The following is a 15993-nucleotide window of genomic DNA, read 5'->3' on the forward strand; positions in this document are numbered from 1 at the left end:
TTTAACTTAAAAAGCAGTCGTTTGCACAGAATGGGAACCCTGTATGGTCAGAATCTGGACAGGTGCACCTCAGCGCTGCACTCTTTCCCCAGGGTGCGGGACTGCGCAGAGAAGAGAGCAGCACCCGGCGGGATGGGGACTCAGTCTGCAGGTGACACACCTTGCTTGCTGAAAGACGACTTCCAGCCCCCAGGATGATGTCTGTCGGTTACAAAACAACTAACCCTTGCAGCTGGGCACAGAGCAAAGACTGAAGTTGCCCAGGATTTCGTGTTACTTGCACCAGCAGGTCGGTGCCCACGGAGCGCCCAGATGCTGCCAAACACTCCAGGAAAGACATCCCTCTAAGGACGACGGTGCGCCTGACCCCAGCGTGGTGTCTGCAGTGGTCTCGTGAATCCCAAGTCTGGGCGGCGAGGAAGAGACCACTACTGGTGAAGAACACTGACTGCATCTCGTACCGCCAGGAGAAGAAACACGCGCGCCCTGGGAGAAGTAGGCAAAGGGCTCCTTAGCAGGAAGCAAGGCGAGACTTGGTCTCAGGTACTTTGGGCGTGTTACCAAGGACAGGCCCCGCGGTGCTCAGTAAGGTGAAGAGCCAGGGAGAAGGAGCGAGACCCTCGCTGCGATGGTGCCGGCTGCTGCAACGGGCTCCTACGCAGCGAGGGTTAAAGCAGGCGCAAGACCAGGCACGCTCCCCTGCAGCACGCAGTTGCCCGGGTCGGTGCTGACTCCATGGCACCTCACAACCAACCAACAACCTTCCCTCGGTACTCGGAGCCCGGAGCTGGGACCAGCCCCCTAGGCCATAGCTGAACGCTCGACATCTCCCGTGAATACAGTGTTCCTGCACCACGGGGATGCACGTCAGGGCCGGGAGGACGCCCTGCACAGTCACTGAGCACACAGTGCTGACAGACGACGGCCAGCCACTGCCCTCGACTGGGCATCAGCCTTTACCACACACAGCAGGCCAGTGTGTCTCTGTGCACTCACTAATCCCAGACTGACCTGGGAGCTGCTGACGGACGCTTTTCCTATGACGCAGACTGGCCATTGCCTCAGAGTTCTGACGCTCTGTGCGCTGACCAGACCGTCAGCGACAGAGAGGGCATCTTCTCCAAGAGCCCCGTCTACGCTGAGCTGTCTTCTGGGAGAAGGCTAAGGAGGAGGAGGGGTCTCGCTGTCTCAGTGCCAGAGGAGGAAGAAGTGGAGGGGTTGGCAGAGGAAGTGGGCACTCTCAGTACAACTTTCCTGAAACACAATGCAATTCCTTTTTGCTTTTTCATTTCTCCAAAAATGTTCCTACACGGTACCCATCCTTCTTGCCCCTCTGCTTTCGTTCCAATGGCCCTCCTGTTTGAAAACAAAAAACCGCCGTGGGGTCAATTAGGACAGAACAGAGCTGGCCCTGCTCTAACTCTTCACGGGAGCACAAAACCACAGCTTTCTCCCAAGGAGCGGCTGGTGGGCTCGAACTGCCGGCTAAGCAGCCCAGTGTGTAACCTACTACAAACCAGGGGTCCGGAGAAAGGGGGAGGGGGATTCACACACAAGTGGGTCTGGGCAGTTCAGACACACTCTGCTCAAGGGTCACCTGGAAACCACACTCAGTGGAATGTGTGACCCTGGATAGGATCTCAGGAAGTCTTGGGGCATCGGGGGCCATGTGAGCACAGATGAGACCTGAGAGGACACTCCATGGGATCGGGCTGCAGGTGGCAGGAGACCCTCTGTGTTCACGCGGACAGTGTGGAGCTGGCCACCACCCAAGAGTGCAGTGAGGGACAGGACATGCCACCCAACCTGTGCAGTCACTGAGGCTCAGTGAGGGTGGGGGCCTTTTTCCTGCCCAGGCCTGCTTGGACATTGATAACATCATCCGGGGTCACACATCTAATTCACCCCCACCCCCCAGTCCCACCCCCGGTGTGCGGGCTGCAATGCTGATCTTTGATGAGGCGGGCGAGGTGAGCTGCTGGTGGTGATCTTTTGGGTTGTCTACAACCCGAGGCCAGACACCCCCACCCCTGATCCAGATCCAAAGTGGGTGGGTGTTCATTCTATGACTTTCCATCATTTTATATGCGATGTTTTCAAGATCAAATCTGGGGTGGGACAGGGAGGGGTCTTCTGGGCAGCACTCTCGGGGGATGGGGGGGGGGGGGCAGCAGCTGACCGGGTGAGGGAGTTTCAAGCTGGGCGGACTCATTTGTGGTTTTACTTGGGGCCTCACAGAAACAACAACAAAACCCAAAACAACAACAACAACAACAAGCTATCACCTTTCAATACCAGCAGTGTTTTCATAGAACACAGCCACTTTGCCCCGCTGGCTCCGTCCCCATATCTGTAACACGAGAACTGCAGGCGGATTCATCTGTGTGTGCTCACACACGTGCTTGTTACAGACCTGCCATTTTCTCAGCTCTCCAACCCGGAGCCCCGACTGCCCAGCACACACATGGCCAGAGAGTAAACACCTGCCAACGGCAGCACCCTGGCCACAATGACCTCTGGCTGACAGCTGGGGGGCAGGCCTGAGTGAGGACAGTTTGCTCTGCCATCCTGGTTGGAGTGACCTCCTGGGGTCACGACCAAGGGTCACACACCAAAATAAGGGACACGCTTGGCAGGCCAATCGTGACACAGCCACCTACTGAGGGTGCTTCTTCACCCTCCGACATCCGGGGGCTTCAGGTGGCGTCTCAGCACACCACCCTCACACTCACACACACTCACACCCCTGCCTGAGTTTGTTCCGCTGGAAGCCATGGACGTCATGGAGCGATGCCCTTGGAAAGGGCACAAAACTGTCACTTGCTTGGACCCAGGCCGCTTGTCAACTCCACAGATTGAGGCAGGAAGTCTATGACCATGCTTGGATGAGCGGAGCGGTCTTCCCTGAGATGCTCACCTGTAGGGAAGACGCCCGCGGTACCAAGCACAGAGTCGCTCAGGAGCTGGGATCAGGCAGTTACTCTCTTTAAGTTACTTTTCAGTTCTCAAATGTTCTGCCTGTGTTCGATTAACGATGCCGTTTCCAGAGTCCTTGCTGCTCTGACGAGGGTAGACTCTCGTAAAAACCACAGTGTCACAAGAGGAATGTGGCTTTGTTTGTGCTCACTTTGTAGGGTTGTGGCATTATTGGTTCCACGTCCCCTGGAACATGGCTGCTTGTGCAAGTCCAGACTGAAGGCACAGCCCCCTCCCAGGCCCTGGCGTTTCTACAAACTGGGCCTCTCACGTCTTGAAACGTTTTGCATTAGCTATGATGGGACTCTGCCTTCTTGTTGGGAGGACGGGCAATCTTCCGCTCTCTAGAGATGTTGAAACTCAGTGCTGACCTCGGCTGGGTGGTTGGGAAACATAACCTCTGCCTGTGGAAAAGACAGCGGTGACACACCTATCATGGACAATGAACTGGGGAGAAAGACCTTTCTCACAGATTGAAGGAAAAAAGACTTTCAGGGAGATGTCAGTGGGCTCAAGAGTTGGTTTTTAAACAAACACACACACACACACACACACACACACACACACACACCCCACACACCCCCACCCCAGCCTGACTGAAACCAGGTTCCAGGCAGCAGAAATTGCCCTCCCCTGATCCCAGAGTCCCCCGGCCCAGCGGGTTCTGCCAAGCCTGTTGTTTTATGGTCTCCATGGGGGATGAGGCTGGTTAGGCGCGGCTCTCTTTTCCCAAACTCCTGCCTCACGCATGTCATTCTCAGCCCCACTGCCCATTTCCTTCAGCTGCTCCCACAGCGAGCCGACTCTGGCCCTGAGCAAGAGTCACTTTTGAGCGAGGTCTTTGCAGAAAACACAGATCCTGGGGGATTTGTACAGCCTCACATGGTGGCAATGAAGAGGCCACATAGCCGAGGACCCTTAGGCCAGCCAGATCACACCAGACATTCACTCAACCCAGCACACTTCTCAGCTGAGAGCAACTCTTACCCTCTGTAATCCCATCTCCCTCGCCTCACCCCAAGTGTCAAACCCTGGGTAATAAGCCGGGCCACCAGCATCAGTCAAACCCAGAAAAACAGCCAGAGTCAGAAGAGGAGATGTCAGGACAGGGAACAAAACAGAGACTGAAGCCTGCAGGTCCTTCAGAGAGGACCGAGGGCCAGCTGCAGGTGAGAGGTGGGAGGCAGAGAAGAAAGATCCCCTCACAGTGTCTGAAACACATGCGCGCATGCGCGCGCGCGCACATATACACACACACACACAGGTGGGAGGCAGGAAAGATGCACTCAAGAGTGTGAACACACGCACTCACGCACAAACTCACGTACATACTCAACGTGCCCAGCCTGCTACTGATTGTGGCTGAGTCGCCACAAACCATAACTGTGGGGACAAGTGGGTATTTGTGTAGCAGAGAAAAAAGCGAGGCAAGTCAGGACAAAAAGAAAAGGAGAAAAAAAGTGACAAATACACACAGCCAAGGCACTTGTCGGACTTACCAAGGCCACGCAACTACAAGAAAGTTGTGTCCAAGAGCCGAGGTTTTTCAGGGAGGCCTCACGCCTGGGCAAGCCCAGAACCCCCCTTGACAGCTAAGCTGGGAACTGGACCCCACACAACACACATGCAGGTCTCCCCGCCCTGTACACCTAAGCAAGCAGGGATGCTTTGAGACCAGCCATCCCCCAAATAGCAGGCACAGTAGGCTGAGATGACAGGTGTTCTTGTGACTGGTAAGGAGAACCTGACCAGGAGAAGCGCGCAGCCCTGGACTAGGCAGTTCCTCCCACCACAGCAGGGTGGGAGCTCATTAGTTGGCAGGACCACCTGGGTCCCTTTTTCAAAAGGTTGGGCACTTGGGATTCAACATGATGATTCCAAGCCCTGCTGCAGTCCTCAAAGCCCTCCTTTCCATTAAGCCCCTAGTCTGCCCAAGGCTCAGGGGAAGAAAAGAGCCAGGGAGGCGGCGGGAAAGCCGTTGGGGCAATTTCTGTCCTAACCAAACACGAGCGACAGGCGCACCCCCCCAACCCACCCGGAAGAGGGCTCTGGACAATGGAAGGCACGCCCAAACACCAGGTTTTGCGAGGGGTCAAGCAGGCCAGGTGTAAATAGAAGCAGCAGAGGGTCAAACCTGGGGGCCCGAAAAGGCTGAAGAGGGCTCAGCATCATACAGGGGGGCATGGGCAGCCTAAGAGGACCCCAGGGGGTGACGCAGGGCAGAATGGCCACCCAGGGGGGTCGTGGCCCCCAGCTGGGAAGTGGAGCGAGTGAAACTCGGGCAGACCAGGTGGGAGGTGGGCGAGCGTCTTGTTAAGAGAGAGGCGAGCTGGCAGGGAGAGGAGAGGCAGGGTGACCAGGTGGGGTGTGCGGTGATGGGTCTGGGAGAAAGGCGGCTCTGCCCCAGGGCCCTGATTCCCAGGCCCGAACCCTCCGGGAGGGCCGGGCCCCCTCGGGGCCCGCCGAGGGGCGGGGGTCCCGGACTCACGCATCAACGTGCTGAAGGCCACGACGCCGAGCAGCCCCTGCAGGAAGATGCCGAAACTGTGCATGAGCGCGCCACTCTCACAGCGGCCCGCCCCGGACGCGGCCGTGGAGGGCGGCCCCGGCAGCCCGCGACTCCCGTTCCCGGCGAGGCCCTGCATGGCGGGCCCGGCCAAAGGGGCGCGGAGCGCCGCGGCCGCCCGGCCTCGCTGCTTGCCCGGGTCGCGCGGCGGAGCTTGGGGCTGGGAGCTTCTTGGAGCCCGAGCCCGGAGCCGGTACCTCCGCCCGGGCGCAGACTCGGCGCCGGACGTAACCCGACGTCTGAGACCGCGGCGCCTGATTGGCTTAGCCCGGCGCGGGGGCGGGCCCCTGTGCTCCCTAAGGGGCGGGGCTCTGGGATCGAGAAGGGGGCGGGGCCGCGGTGTCAGTCCACAGGTAGGGCAGGCCAGGTGAGCCAGACTGCACAGACTACAGTGGGTGCCAGGGACCTGCTAGCTCCCGCTCGGAAGAGAAGGTGCAGGGACGGTCTGTGGCAAATCCTTCATTCTCTGGAGTATTTATTAAAAACACTGGAAAGACCCCATAAGAACTGATTTCAGAGGACAGCACTGAAGCTGCAGCTCCGAGAGAGGGACATATCTGATCAGAGCACATGGAAGCAAATGAAGGGGGAGGAAGAGAGAACAGAGCACATCCTGGCCCAAGCCTTGAGGACGATATTGCCCGCTCAGAGCAGCCAATGCACAGAGAAGACCATATGCCCGGCCCCATTATGAGACATGACATCACTCACTGACCCATAGCCCTACAGGGGACAACACTGGAGAGTGTGGGAATTGTGCCCAATCTGACCCCACCACACCCAGGCAAAACACTAAGGGTGTGCAACAGAACAGGAAGGGGAGCTGAGCAAGGAAGTCCTGAGGGTGTACCAAAAACAGACTTTGGGCCAGGGCTTGGCACCCATCAGACTTGACCGGAAAACACTCCTAAAGGCCAACAAAAATTCCTTGAACAAGGTATAGGCTTTTCTTTGTTGTTGTTTTTATCATTGGCTTTTTGTTGTTGATGTTTTGTTTTATTCTGTTGCTTTGTTTTGCTCTGTCTTGTTTTTGCGCATGTTATAGGATGGATGAACAATCTGGAGGAGAAAACAATGGCACCAACAGTTTGGGGGGTGTGTGCATGGGAGGGGGGGGGGGAAGAAGTGGTGTTAACAAACCCAGGGACAAGGGAACAACAAGTGATCCAAATCAGTTAAGAGGAGGGTATAGAAGGTATGGTAAGGTGTGATCAAGGGCAATGTAACTGAGAGGAATTACTAAAACCCAAATGAAGGCTGAGCATGATGGTGGGACAAGAGGAAAGTAAAAGGAAATAGAGTAAAGAAATAGGGGGCAAAGGGCATTTGCAGAGGTCTAATTACAGGTATGTACACATGTAAACATATTTATGTATGATGATGGAGAAATAAATCTATGAGCATATATTTATAGGTTTATTATTAAGGTAGCAGATGGACAATGGGCCTCCACTCAAGTACTCCCTCAATGCAGTAATACTTTGTTCTATTAAACTGGCATTCCATGATGCTCACCTTTCTGACACTATCGCTGAAGACAAAGTGGGTGCATAAGCAAATGTGGTGAAGAAAACTGATGGCGCACGGCTGTCAAAAGTTATAGCATCTAGGGTCTTAAAGACTTAAAAGGTAAACAAGTGGCCATCTAGCTCAGAATCAACAAAGCCACATGGAAGAAGCACACCAGCCAGTGTGATCACGAGGTGCCGAAGGGATCGGTTATTAGGTATCAAAGAACAACAAAAAAATCATATAATTGATAGAGTGGGGAGTACAGGTTGGGAACCCAAAGCCCATCTGTAGGCAACTGGACATCCCCTTACAGAAGGGTCACAGGGAGGAGATGAGCCAGTTAGGGTGCAGTGTAGCAATGACAAAACAACAACTTTCCTCTAGTTCCTAAATGCTTCCTACCCCCTCACTAGCATGATCCCAATTCTACCTTATAAATCTGGCTAGACCAGAGGATATACACTGGTACAGACAGAAACTGGAAACACAGGGAATCCAAGACAGATGGTCCCTTCAGGACCTGTGGTGTGAGTGGCGATACTGGGAGGGAGGAGGGAGGGTGGTGCTGAAAGGGGGAACCGATTACAAGGATCTACATATAACCTCCTCCCTGGGGGACACACAACAGAAAGGTGAGTGAAGGGAGACATTGAACAGTGCAAGATATGACAAAATAATAATTTATAAATTATCAAGGATTCATGAGGGAGGGGGGAGTGGGGAGGGAGGGGGTAAAAATGAGCTGATGCCAAGGGTTTATGTGGAGAGCAACTGTTTTGAGGATGAGGGTGAGTGTACAAATGTGCTTTACACAATTGATGTATGTATGGATAGTGATAAGAGTTTTATGAACCCCTAATAAAATTATTAAAAATAATGATACTAAAGTGGCAAAGAGAAAAAAAAAACAGTGAAAAGGTGTGCACCAGGGGTATCCTCTCATCATACTTAATCGGTATGCTCAGCAAATCATCAGAGAAGCTGGCTTATGAGAAGAATGCGGCATCAGAATAGGAGAAGCACTTATCAACCTGTGATGTGCAGGTGACACAAACTTGCTTGCTGAAAGTGAGGAGGACGAGATTGCAGCCTTCCATGTGGATTATCACTCAATGCAAAATAAACCCGAATCCGCACACTGGAAAAATAGGTAAACATTATGGTAAATGGGGAAGAGGTTGACGTGATCAAGGATTTTTCGTCTCGCTTGGATCCACAGTCAGTGCTCATGAAGCAGCAGTTGAGAGACCCAAAGAGGAGTTGTGTTTGGTAACCCTGCTGCACATGACCTCTGTCGAGGCCTGAAGAGCCGGGACGTGACTGTGAGGAGTAAGCCATGGTGTTTCCCGTGGTCTCGTGTGCATGTGGAAGACTGAAGAATCGATGCATTTGGATTGTGGAGCTGGGGAAGACTAGGGAACGTTCCAGGGACACGGAGCTGTCCCGGAAGGACGGCCAGGGTGCTCCGGAGAGGCAAGGATGGCCAGACGCTGTCTCACTTTGACCATGTCAGGAGAGCCCAGGCCCTGGAGAAGGGCATCATGTTTGGTAGATAGCGGGGCAGCAAAAAGGAGGAAGGCCCTCCCTGAGATGGACTGCTACAGGGGCTCACAACAGGCTCAGGCCCAGGAGCAACGGTGAGGATGGCGAAGAACCAGTCAGTGCTGTGTTCTGTGGAGCCTGGGGTCGCTCTGGGTCAGAACCAACTCCACAGCACCTAAAGACGACAACACCCTCGGAATTCTGTTTTGTAGTTTTGGCGGGAGGCCCACTCATCTGCACTTTTAGTAAGCAGCCTGCATTATTCTGAAGCAAGCGGCCGAGGACAATAATGTAAAACTGCCCACCTTCCTTTCCACCAGGACCTGGAGCATGTTTCTACTTTCCTTCCTATTGGCACCCACAGCCTGAGTCAAAGCTCAGTGATCAGGCCTCTTGAGTGGGCTTCGCTCCCCTTCGGCCTCCCGCCCCCACAACTCATTTTAACCAGTCACTACAAGCACATTCATTAAACAAGTATAACTTTTCTACTGAAGTTATATTTGCATATCCCCCTTCCATGTTTGCTAGGAGGGTACAGTAACATGCATTTGGAATGTAATTCGCAAAGAAAGCCAAATGGCTGATATTTGCGAGTCTGATATCCTCCTCAGCAGACACATTTATTCCCTAGTAACGAGGAGCCCACGGAGCCACAGTGGGCTACAATAAGCAGTCAGCAGTTCAAAACCATCATCCGCTCTGCAGGAGAAAGATGGGGCTTTCTAACGCTCAGAAAGTTAGTCTCAGAAACTCAGGGACAGTTCTGCCCTGTCCTACAGACTCACTATGAGTCCGCATCGAATCGATGGCAGCGAGTTTTAAACCAGGAGCCCTGGTGGGGTAGTGGTTTATGCGCTGGGCTACTCCCCACAAGGCAGGCAGTTCCCAACCACCAGCCCCTCAAGGGGGAACGTGAAGCGTTCTACTCCCGTGAACCCCGCGGGGCAGCTCCGCTTCGCTCCGCTCCACAGGCTCCCTATGGGTCTGAGTCGACGCGATGGCAGGAGTTCGGCTTTGGGGTACCTTTCTGTCGGTGAACCTGCTGTGTCCCCAGTTCCCATTCTCCTTCTCTGCAGACACCACCGTGCAGGCAACCCGCTGGGGCGCTGGGCCTTCCTGAGCATCGACTGACGGCGCACGTATTCTTCCAGCGGACATATCGGGCTGTTTGTTGTACACCGAACACCATCTCTCACGAAATTCTCCTCTAAAATTAGGCGGTCTCCAGGAATTTCCAAGTACACGAGCTTTCCGGTTCACCTCATCAGCCGGCACGGGGCGCCCCTGCTAGGTCAGGCAGTTCAAACCCGCCAGCACTCCCGGGCCTGGCTCGCGGTCTCCGAAACCCTAAGGACCGCTGGGATTGGGAAGAGGCTGACGCAGCCGGCTGGGTTTGGAGCGGGACAGAGCGCACCTTGCGCCCGGCTGCTCGCTCGCTAGCTCTGCGGGCCTCTTCCTGCCATCCGGCCGCCCCACGTGAGGCCGCCCGCAGGGCCACGTGAGACCACCCGCAGGACCACGTGAGGCCGCCCGCACGGCCACGTGAGACCCGCCTGCACGACCACGTGAGACCACCTGCAGGGCCACGTGAGACCACCCTGCAGGGCCACGTGAGGCCGCCCGCACGGCCACCGCAGTGAGACCCGCCTGCACGGCCACGTGAGACCACCCGCAGGGCCACGTGAGACCACCGCAGGACCACGTGAGGCCGCCCGCACGGCCACGTGAGACCCGCCTCACGACCACGTGAGACCCGCCTGCACGACCACGTGAGACCACCCTGCAGGGCCACGTGAGGCCGCCCGCAGGGCCACGTGAGGCCGCCCGCACGGCCACCACAGTGAGACCCGCCTGCACAGCCACGTGAGACCACCCGCAGGGCCACGTGAGACCATCCGCACGACCACTTGAGGCCCACCCACAGGCCACACCAGGCCTGCCCGCAGGGCCACGTGAGACCCGCCTGCACTGCCACGTGAGGCCGCCCTCACGGCCACGTGAGACCCGCCCGCAGGGTCACGAGAGACCCGCCCGCACTGCCACGTGAGGCTGCCCGCACGGCCACGTGAGACCCGCCCGCACGGCCACGTGAGGCTGCCCACGCAGTCACGAGAGACCCGCCCGCACGAGGCACGCCCGCACGAGGCCCGCCCGCACGGCCACGTGAGACTGCAGTGCCACACGAGGCCCGCCCGCACGGCCACGTGAGACCGCCCGCACGGCCACACGAGGCCCGCCCGCACGGCCACGTGAGACCGCAGTGCCACACGAGGCCCGCCCGCACGGCCACGTGAGACCGCCCGCACGGCCACACGAGGCCCGCCCGCACGGCCACGTGAGGCGGCTGCGCGCGCGCACTCCCGCCGCCGGGCTCCCGAGGGCGGGGCCAGCTGCTGGGATGAAGCTCGGAGCGCGTCCTCCACACGCCTTGTCCGCGAATCTGGGTTTTAATTCGGAAAACGTCAAACTCTTGGCAAGCGTGGGACGCGGGCAAATACAGCCAGTGGAGTCGGGCAATGAGCGGGCCAGGAAAGCCCGCACGCGGTGGCTTCGGAGCGGGACCTCGCGGGGCGCTCCGCGTCAGGAGTCGGGGTTCAGGGGGGTTGGGAGGGGCGTCGTTGGAGCGAGGGACCCGTGGGCGGACAGACGACGGTCCATGGCCTCGGGACACAGGGGACTTGGGAACTGCATTTCCCGCTGCGGGAGAGGCAGACAGACGGACGAGCCAGGTGCGTGGGGGTCCGTGTCGGTGGAATTCCAGAAAGGTCCACGCATACTAAAGGGGCGCGTTCCTTCCTGGGCGGGGAGGATTTCCCGGGACGCCTTGCTGCCGTGGACCGCCATGCGCGAAGGTAAAAACAGAGGTCAAGATGCGCCTTAATTCTCCCACTCCACTTACGGCCTCCAGGTTACGTCCAACAACAACTAAGCAAAGCGTTCGTTCTAAGTGGTTCCTTCTCCCTTTTTAATCACAGTGTTACCCATCCAACTTGACGGGAGTGATTTAAACAGAGATTCCTGTGCCTATTTCACCAATGTATAACCTGGAACTTACGGCGGGGGGGGGGGGGGGGGAACGGCAGGAGAGAGGTACAATGCAATATGCCACTCGCCCTGTTCCAAATGAGCAATTAAAAAGAAGAACGTGAGACACAATCGAGAAAGGGCCTCTGTGCCCACCGAGCCGTGTTCGAGAGACAGGCCTAAGGACGCACGTGGCCAGCAGCCCTCTGATGATCTTTGCACAACACTCAGCCCCTCAGAAAAAGGAGAGAGAGGAGCACTGCTGAAAGCTACGGAGGGACATTCAAACTACTGCCCGTCTGAGCAGAAGAAGCTTGCAAAAGGGATGAAGGACCGGCCACAGGGACCCTGCCCACTGCATAACCTCTCAGACATTTGCTTTGTGAGGTGATGCCTCCTGCAAAGCCTGCCCTTGTCCGTTCGATGCCGTCCTCCACCTCTGTGCACTCAGGGAGGCAGGAGTGCGAGTAGACCCACTTGGAAGCCTGAGGTGTCCACGCACCCTGAGAATGGGTGCCCTGCCGGCAGCTATCCGTTGGCTCCAGAATTAGCTGCTGATTCGTACCTCCCGGTCTCGGGGCTTCGCTGCGGGGGGGGGGGGGGAACACTTGCCCAGCAAGGCTATGGCTTTTGTCCCTTTCAAAGCAATTCACTGTGATGGGCCATGGCCCCAGTTGAGACCTCACATGTGCGTGAAGTCACAAAAGGCCTAAAGAGGTGGGGTCTGAGGTCAACTTCTCTACCCCTTTCCACTCCCACACCTGGTTCTGCAGGTTCCCGTGACAAATCTAGGCCTTCTGAAACAGCACCCCCAATGTACAGCGCGTCCACTGCTATGGGTGCCCTCAGAAGCAGGGCTGTCAGTGCGGGCAGGAAAGCCCTCTGGTGAGTAGGCCAAGAGCCAGAGCCACGTGGACTGGGCTTCGAGTTCCAAAACACATACATTCTCACATAGCGGCTGGGAGTCATCAGATCCAGGAGCAAACAAAGGAAGGACTGTAAGTGTATGCAGAGTGGCTCTTTGTGGTTTTGCAAGAGGCCTGCGTCCTCATTAATGTCAGACATGTGGCTGCTTACAGTGGACCCAGGACCAGGGAAATTCACCTTCCAAAGGGGGGATACCAGGTCCCCACCAAGACCCAAGCCTCCTTTGTTGGTGGTACCTTCTTCAGTTTCAGAGGGCCAACCCGCTTATCAGGGGCACCAGGCACACAGTTCAAACCCAACGTTTGTCCCCAGTGGGAACTTCGTGCTTCTGCGCAAACCAAACACACGACCTTTGAATGCAGCGGTCTTTGCTCACCGGTGCTTATGACAGTTTTGCTAGTAACTGGCTTGCCTGGATCAACCATACTTCCCGCTAACAATTCCCCGCTGTGACGTGTATTCCTGTGAAAGCTTTTTTTAAAATTTTGGGCTCTGAGTGCTCCCAGCCTCAGACCTTCCTATGGCTTCCCCACTCTGTGCAGGTATCGCAGCAGTTGTGGCCTTGGCGCTTGGGTAGAGAAGTAAAACACCCCTGAGGTCGCAGGAAGCGAGCTTATGTGCAGTGTTCTCGTGGAGAGATTGTACTTCCTTCCTGTGGGGGTGGCACACGGAGGCCCCAGGCATTCTGAACCTTATTGTCTATCACGGCTCAGTATTTGCCAAGAAGCTCATCTCGTCCAGAGGCTTTGGGGTGAGTGCCCTTCTGGGACCTCCAGTCTCTTGGTCAGTGCTGGGAGTCTCCCACACTTCCAAGGAACAACGGAGGGGCAAACGCTACACTCGGGGCCCCCGAGGGCATTCCGTTTGCAGCCACTCCAGCTTTGCTTCAACTGATGAAAGAGATCACGCACCCCCCCACCCCCCTGGACCCTGCAGAGGATGGTCAAAAGCCCAGGAAAACCAGCACACGCAGCGAAGGGTTTCCGAACATGCTGACCTGGCAGCCGGCTTTCTCAGGGCTGAGACAGAGCAGAGTCACTCCTCTGTTTTCTGACTCATCAATGCCGGACAAGAGTTAGGTCCTGGGGAAACTTCTTTTTTTTGCGCCACGCTAACTGGGTGGGGAGGGGTGGCACACTGCGGGAGGCAGCAGGTAAATGCAGCCCCTTTGTAACGCACCTCTCACAGAACGAAGAGATGGGCCTCAGTGAAAATAAATGAAGCTCACGTTCCTGGATATGACAGACACGTGTCTTCTCCCAACGTGGCAGGCTATGAAAGTGTGCCTCAGATTCCTAAGCATGGGATGGTCACTGCTGGCCAGTCCAGCCTTGGCAGCTTTGAGCCACGTGAAATCTACATCCTCACACAAGTATCTTCCTTGAGGAGCCCTGGGGCAGCGTGTCGGGCCCCGGCCCATGAACCGTGGCGCCAGGATTCAAACTCACCAGTGGGTCCACGGAGAAGGATGAGGGAGGCTGCTCCCTTGAAGATGGACAGCCTCGGGGGTCCTACAGAGCGGCCGTACTCTGTCCAGAGGGTCACCATGAGTCACAACTGACTCAGTGTCAGGGCCAAATATTTAGGACCTCTGATGGTACAGCGTGTTAATCTAACTACAGGAAGCTGGTTCCAACCCACCAGTGAGCAGCTCCGCAGGAGACGACGCCCAGCCTCAGAATTGATGGAGCGCCCCTCTCCTGTCTTACGGGGCCATCAGAGTTGGGATCCACTCAACTACAGGGAGGCGCAGGGGGTGGGGGGGAGGATGTGTCTTCACTGAAGTTGTCTAATGAGTTGTTATTTGGAGAAATCAAGAAATGTTAAGGGGAACCCATCTTACTTATATACCCTGCATCAGCCTCTCCTTGTCTCTGGGGGCCATGTTCAGCCGGACCGCAGCCTGGTCGCACATTCAACACTCTGAAGCCACAGGGTCACCCCCACACGAACTGGTTTAATTTAAAAAAGCTTAAAAACACAAGGACAGTGGGGCGCTGCAGTGCTGGGGCACAGTCCCACGTCAGCGCTGTCTTAAAGCTACGTCCTCTCCTGCCCGGGTGGCGACTGCAGAGGGCAGAGTCTCACCACAGTGGGCAGGGGCAGGGGATACAGAAAACCGCCAGAAGGGTGCCTGCCAGCAGCTCCGCCCGCCCCCTTCATGCCCAGGCCACGCCACCGGCCATGCTGAACTCTGAGCATGTGGCCTTTCCACCACAGCCTGGCATGCTTTCCAAGACTTCCATCCATGGAGCAGGAGCGGTGCTCACATCTCTGTGGGCATGGCGGCCCCTTCTGTGCCTCCTCGGAGCGGGGCCTCCTTTCCTGAAAGTGCAGACAGCCGCGACGCCTGCGGGCCGAGCCAGGGTGACGTCGGCCTCTTTGTGCTTCAAAGATCCACAGGTCCGCTTTGGTGGCTCTCCTCAGTTGGCAAACTGCTCATAGAATGCAAACTTGATCCGCTCTATGTGATGGCAGAGTTTGATGGCGGGGCCCAGCTTCAAGTCCATGCACTCCTGCACCGTGGGGAGGGTGAGGAGCAGCAGGGCCTGCCCATCGATCTCCTGCAAAAGCACACAGACAGGTGATCTAGGACGTGCATGCCAATGACAATGGACAGTCCCCAGCCACATGGGCTTCCTCAAAACCCAGGTCCCTTTGCCCCCAACTCCTGGGCTGTGAAAGACCGGCAGTCTGTCTGACTAAAGAACCTTCAGAATGCAGCTATGCTCAGGGCGAGAAGCCACCCCTCAGCGCTCTTCTGTCTGCAGAGACTGAGTGAGCCAGCTCACCCTGTAACCAGCAACGAGGTGAGCCACAAGAAAATATCGTATTAGAGGGCGCTTTCTAAGCCCAGGGGTGCTGGCATCGTCCAGCTACATGCTGGGCTACAATCCCCAAGGTCTGCAGTTCAAAGCCACCTGCTGCTCACTCTGTGGGAGAAAGGCCCCGCAGTCTACTCCCATAAAGAACAACACTCCCAGAGGCCTGCAAGGGCAGTTCTACCCTGTTCTACAGTGTCACTATGAGTCAGCATCGACTCAATGGCAGGAAGTAGGGTTTTGGTTTTTAAATCCAAGTGCGTCACATTTGTGACAGCCTAAAGACGTTCAGCTTGGAAACACCCCCTCCCTCCCCAGCTATCAAAACAAGATTTATATCAATATTCACTTTGCCTTAAAATTGATCACCAGAGCCAAACCCATTTCAGACGCCTTTGGGGGGGGGGGGAGGGACGGCCAAACCCTATCTTGGGACAAATGAGCACAATCAAGCACAAGGATGCTTAATTCTAAGCCATGGAGGTACTCGCGCTAGAATGAAATTCCGATCAACGGTGGGAAGGAACGCAGTGATCACCTGCTTCAACTGCGGTGGCAGTCAAAGTGCCTTTCCTAAGACTGACAACCACCCGCAGGCCTCTGCCAACCTCCTCAGGTGCCCGT

The 15993-nt window shown here is 56.2% G+C and overlaps 2 protein-coding genes across 8 annotated transcripts in view; both read right to left on the reverse strand.

The window, feature by feature from the left end:
- Positions 1 to 5764, reverse strand: part of STIMATE (STIM activating enhancer) — a 44516-nt gene extending 38752 nt beyond the window's left edge. Inside the window, exon 1 of the mRNA XM_075547510.1 lies at positions 5465 to 5764. Within this exon, the coding sequence (XP_075403625.1) occupies positions 5465 to 5621 (157 nt within the window). The 5' untranslated portion in view covers positions 5622 to 5764. The remainder of the gene's footprint in view (positions 1 to 5464) is intronic.
- An 8720-nt stretch (positions 5765 to 14484) lies between these two features.
- Positions 14485 to 15993, reverse strand: part of SFMBT1 (Scm like with four mbt domains 1) — a 108777-nt gene continuing 107268 nt past the window's right edge. For all 7 annotated transcript variants that reach the window (XM_075547516.1, XM_075547514.1, XM_075547512.1 and 4 more), the window contains one exon: positions 14485 to 15111. In XM_075547516.1, the coding sequence (XP_075403631.1) occupies positions 14971 to 15111 (141 nt within the window). In that variant the 3' untranslated portion in view covers positions 14485 to 14970. The remainder of the gene's footprint in view (positions 15112 to 15993) is intronic.

The sequence above is a fragment of the Tenrec ecaudatus genome, chromosome 4, assembly GCF_050624435.1.
Source record: "Tenrec ecaudatus isolate mTenEca1 chromosome 4, mTenEca1.hap1, whole genome shotgun sequence".
In the NCBI taxonomy this organism is placed as follows: Eukaryota; Metazoa; Chordata; class Mammalia; order Afrosoricida; family Tenrecidae; genus Tenrec; species Tenrec ecaudatus.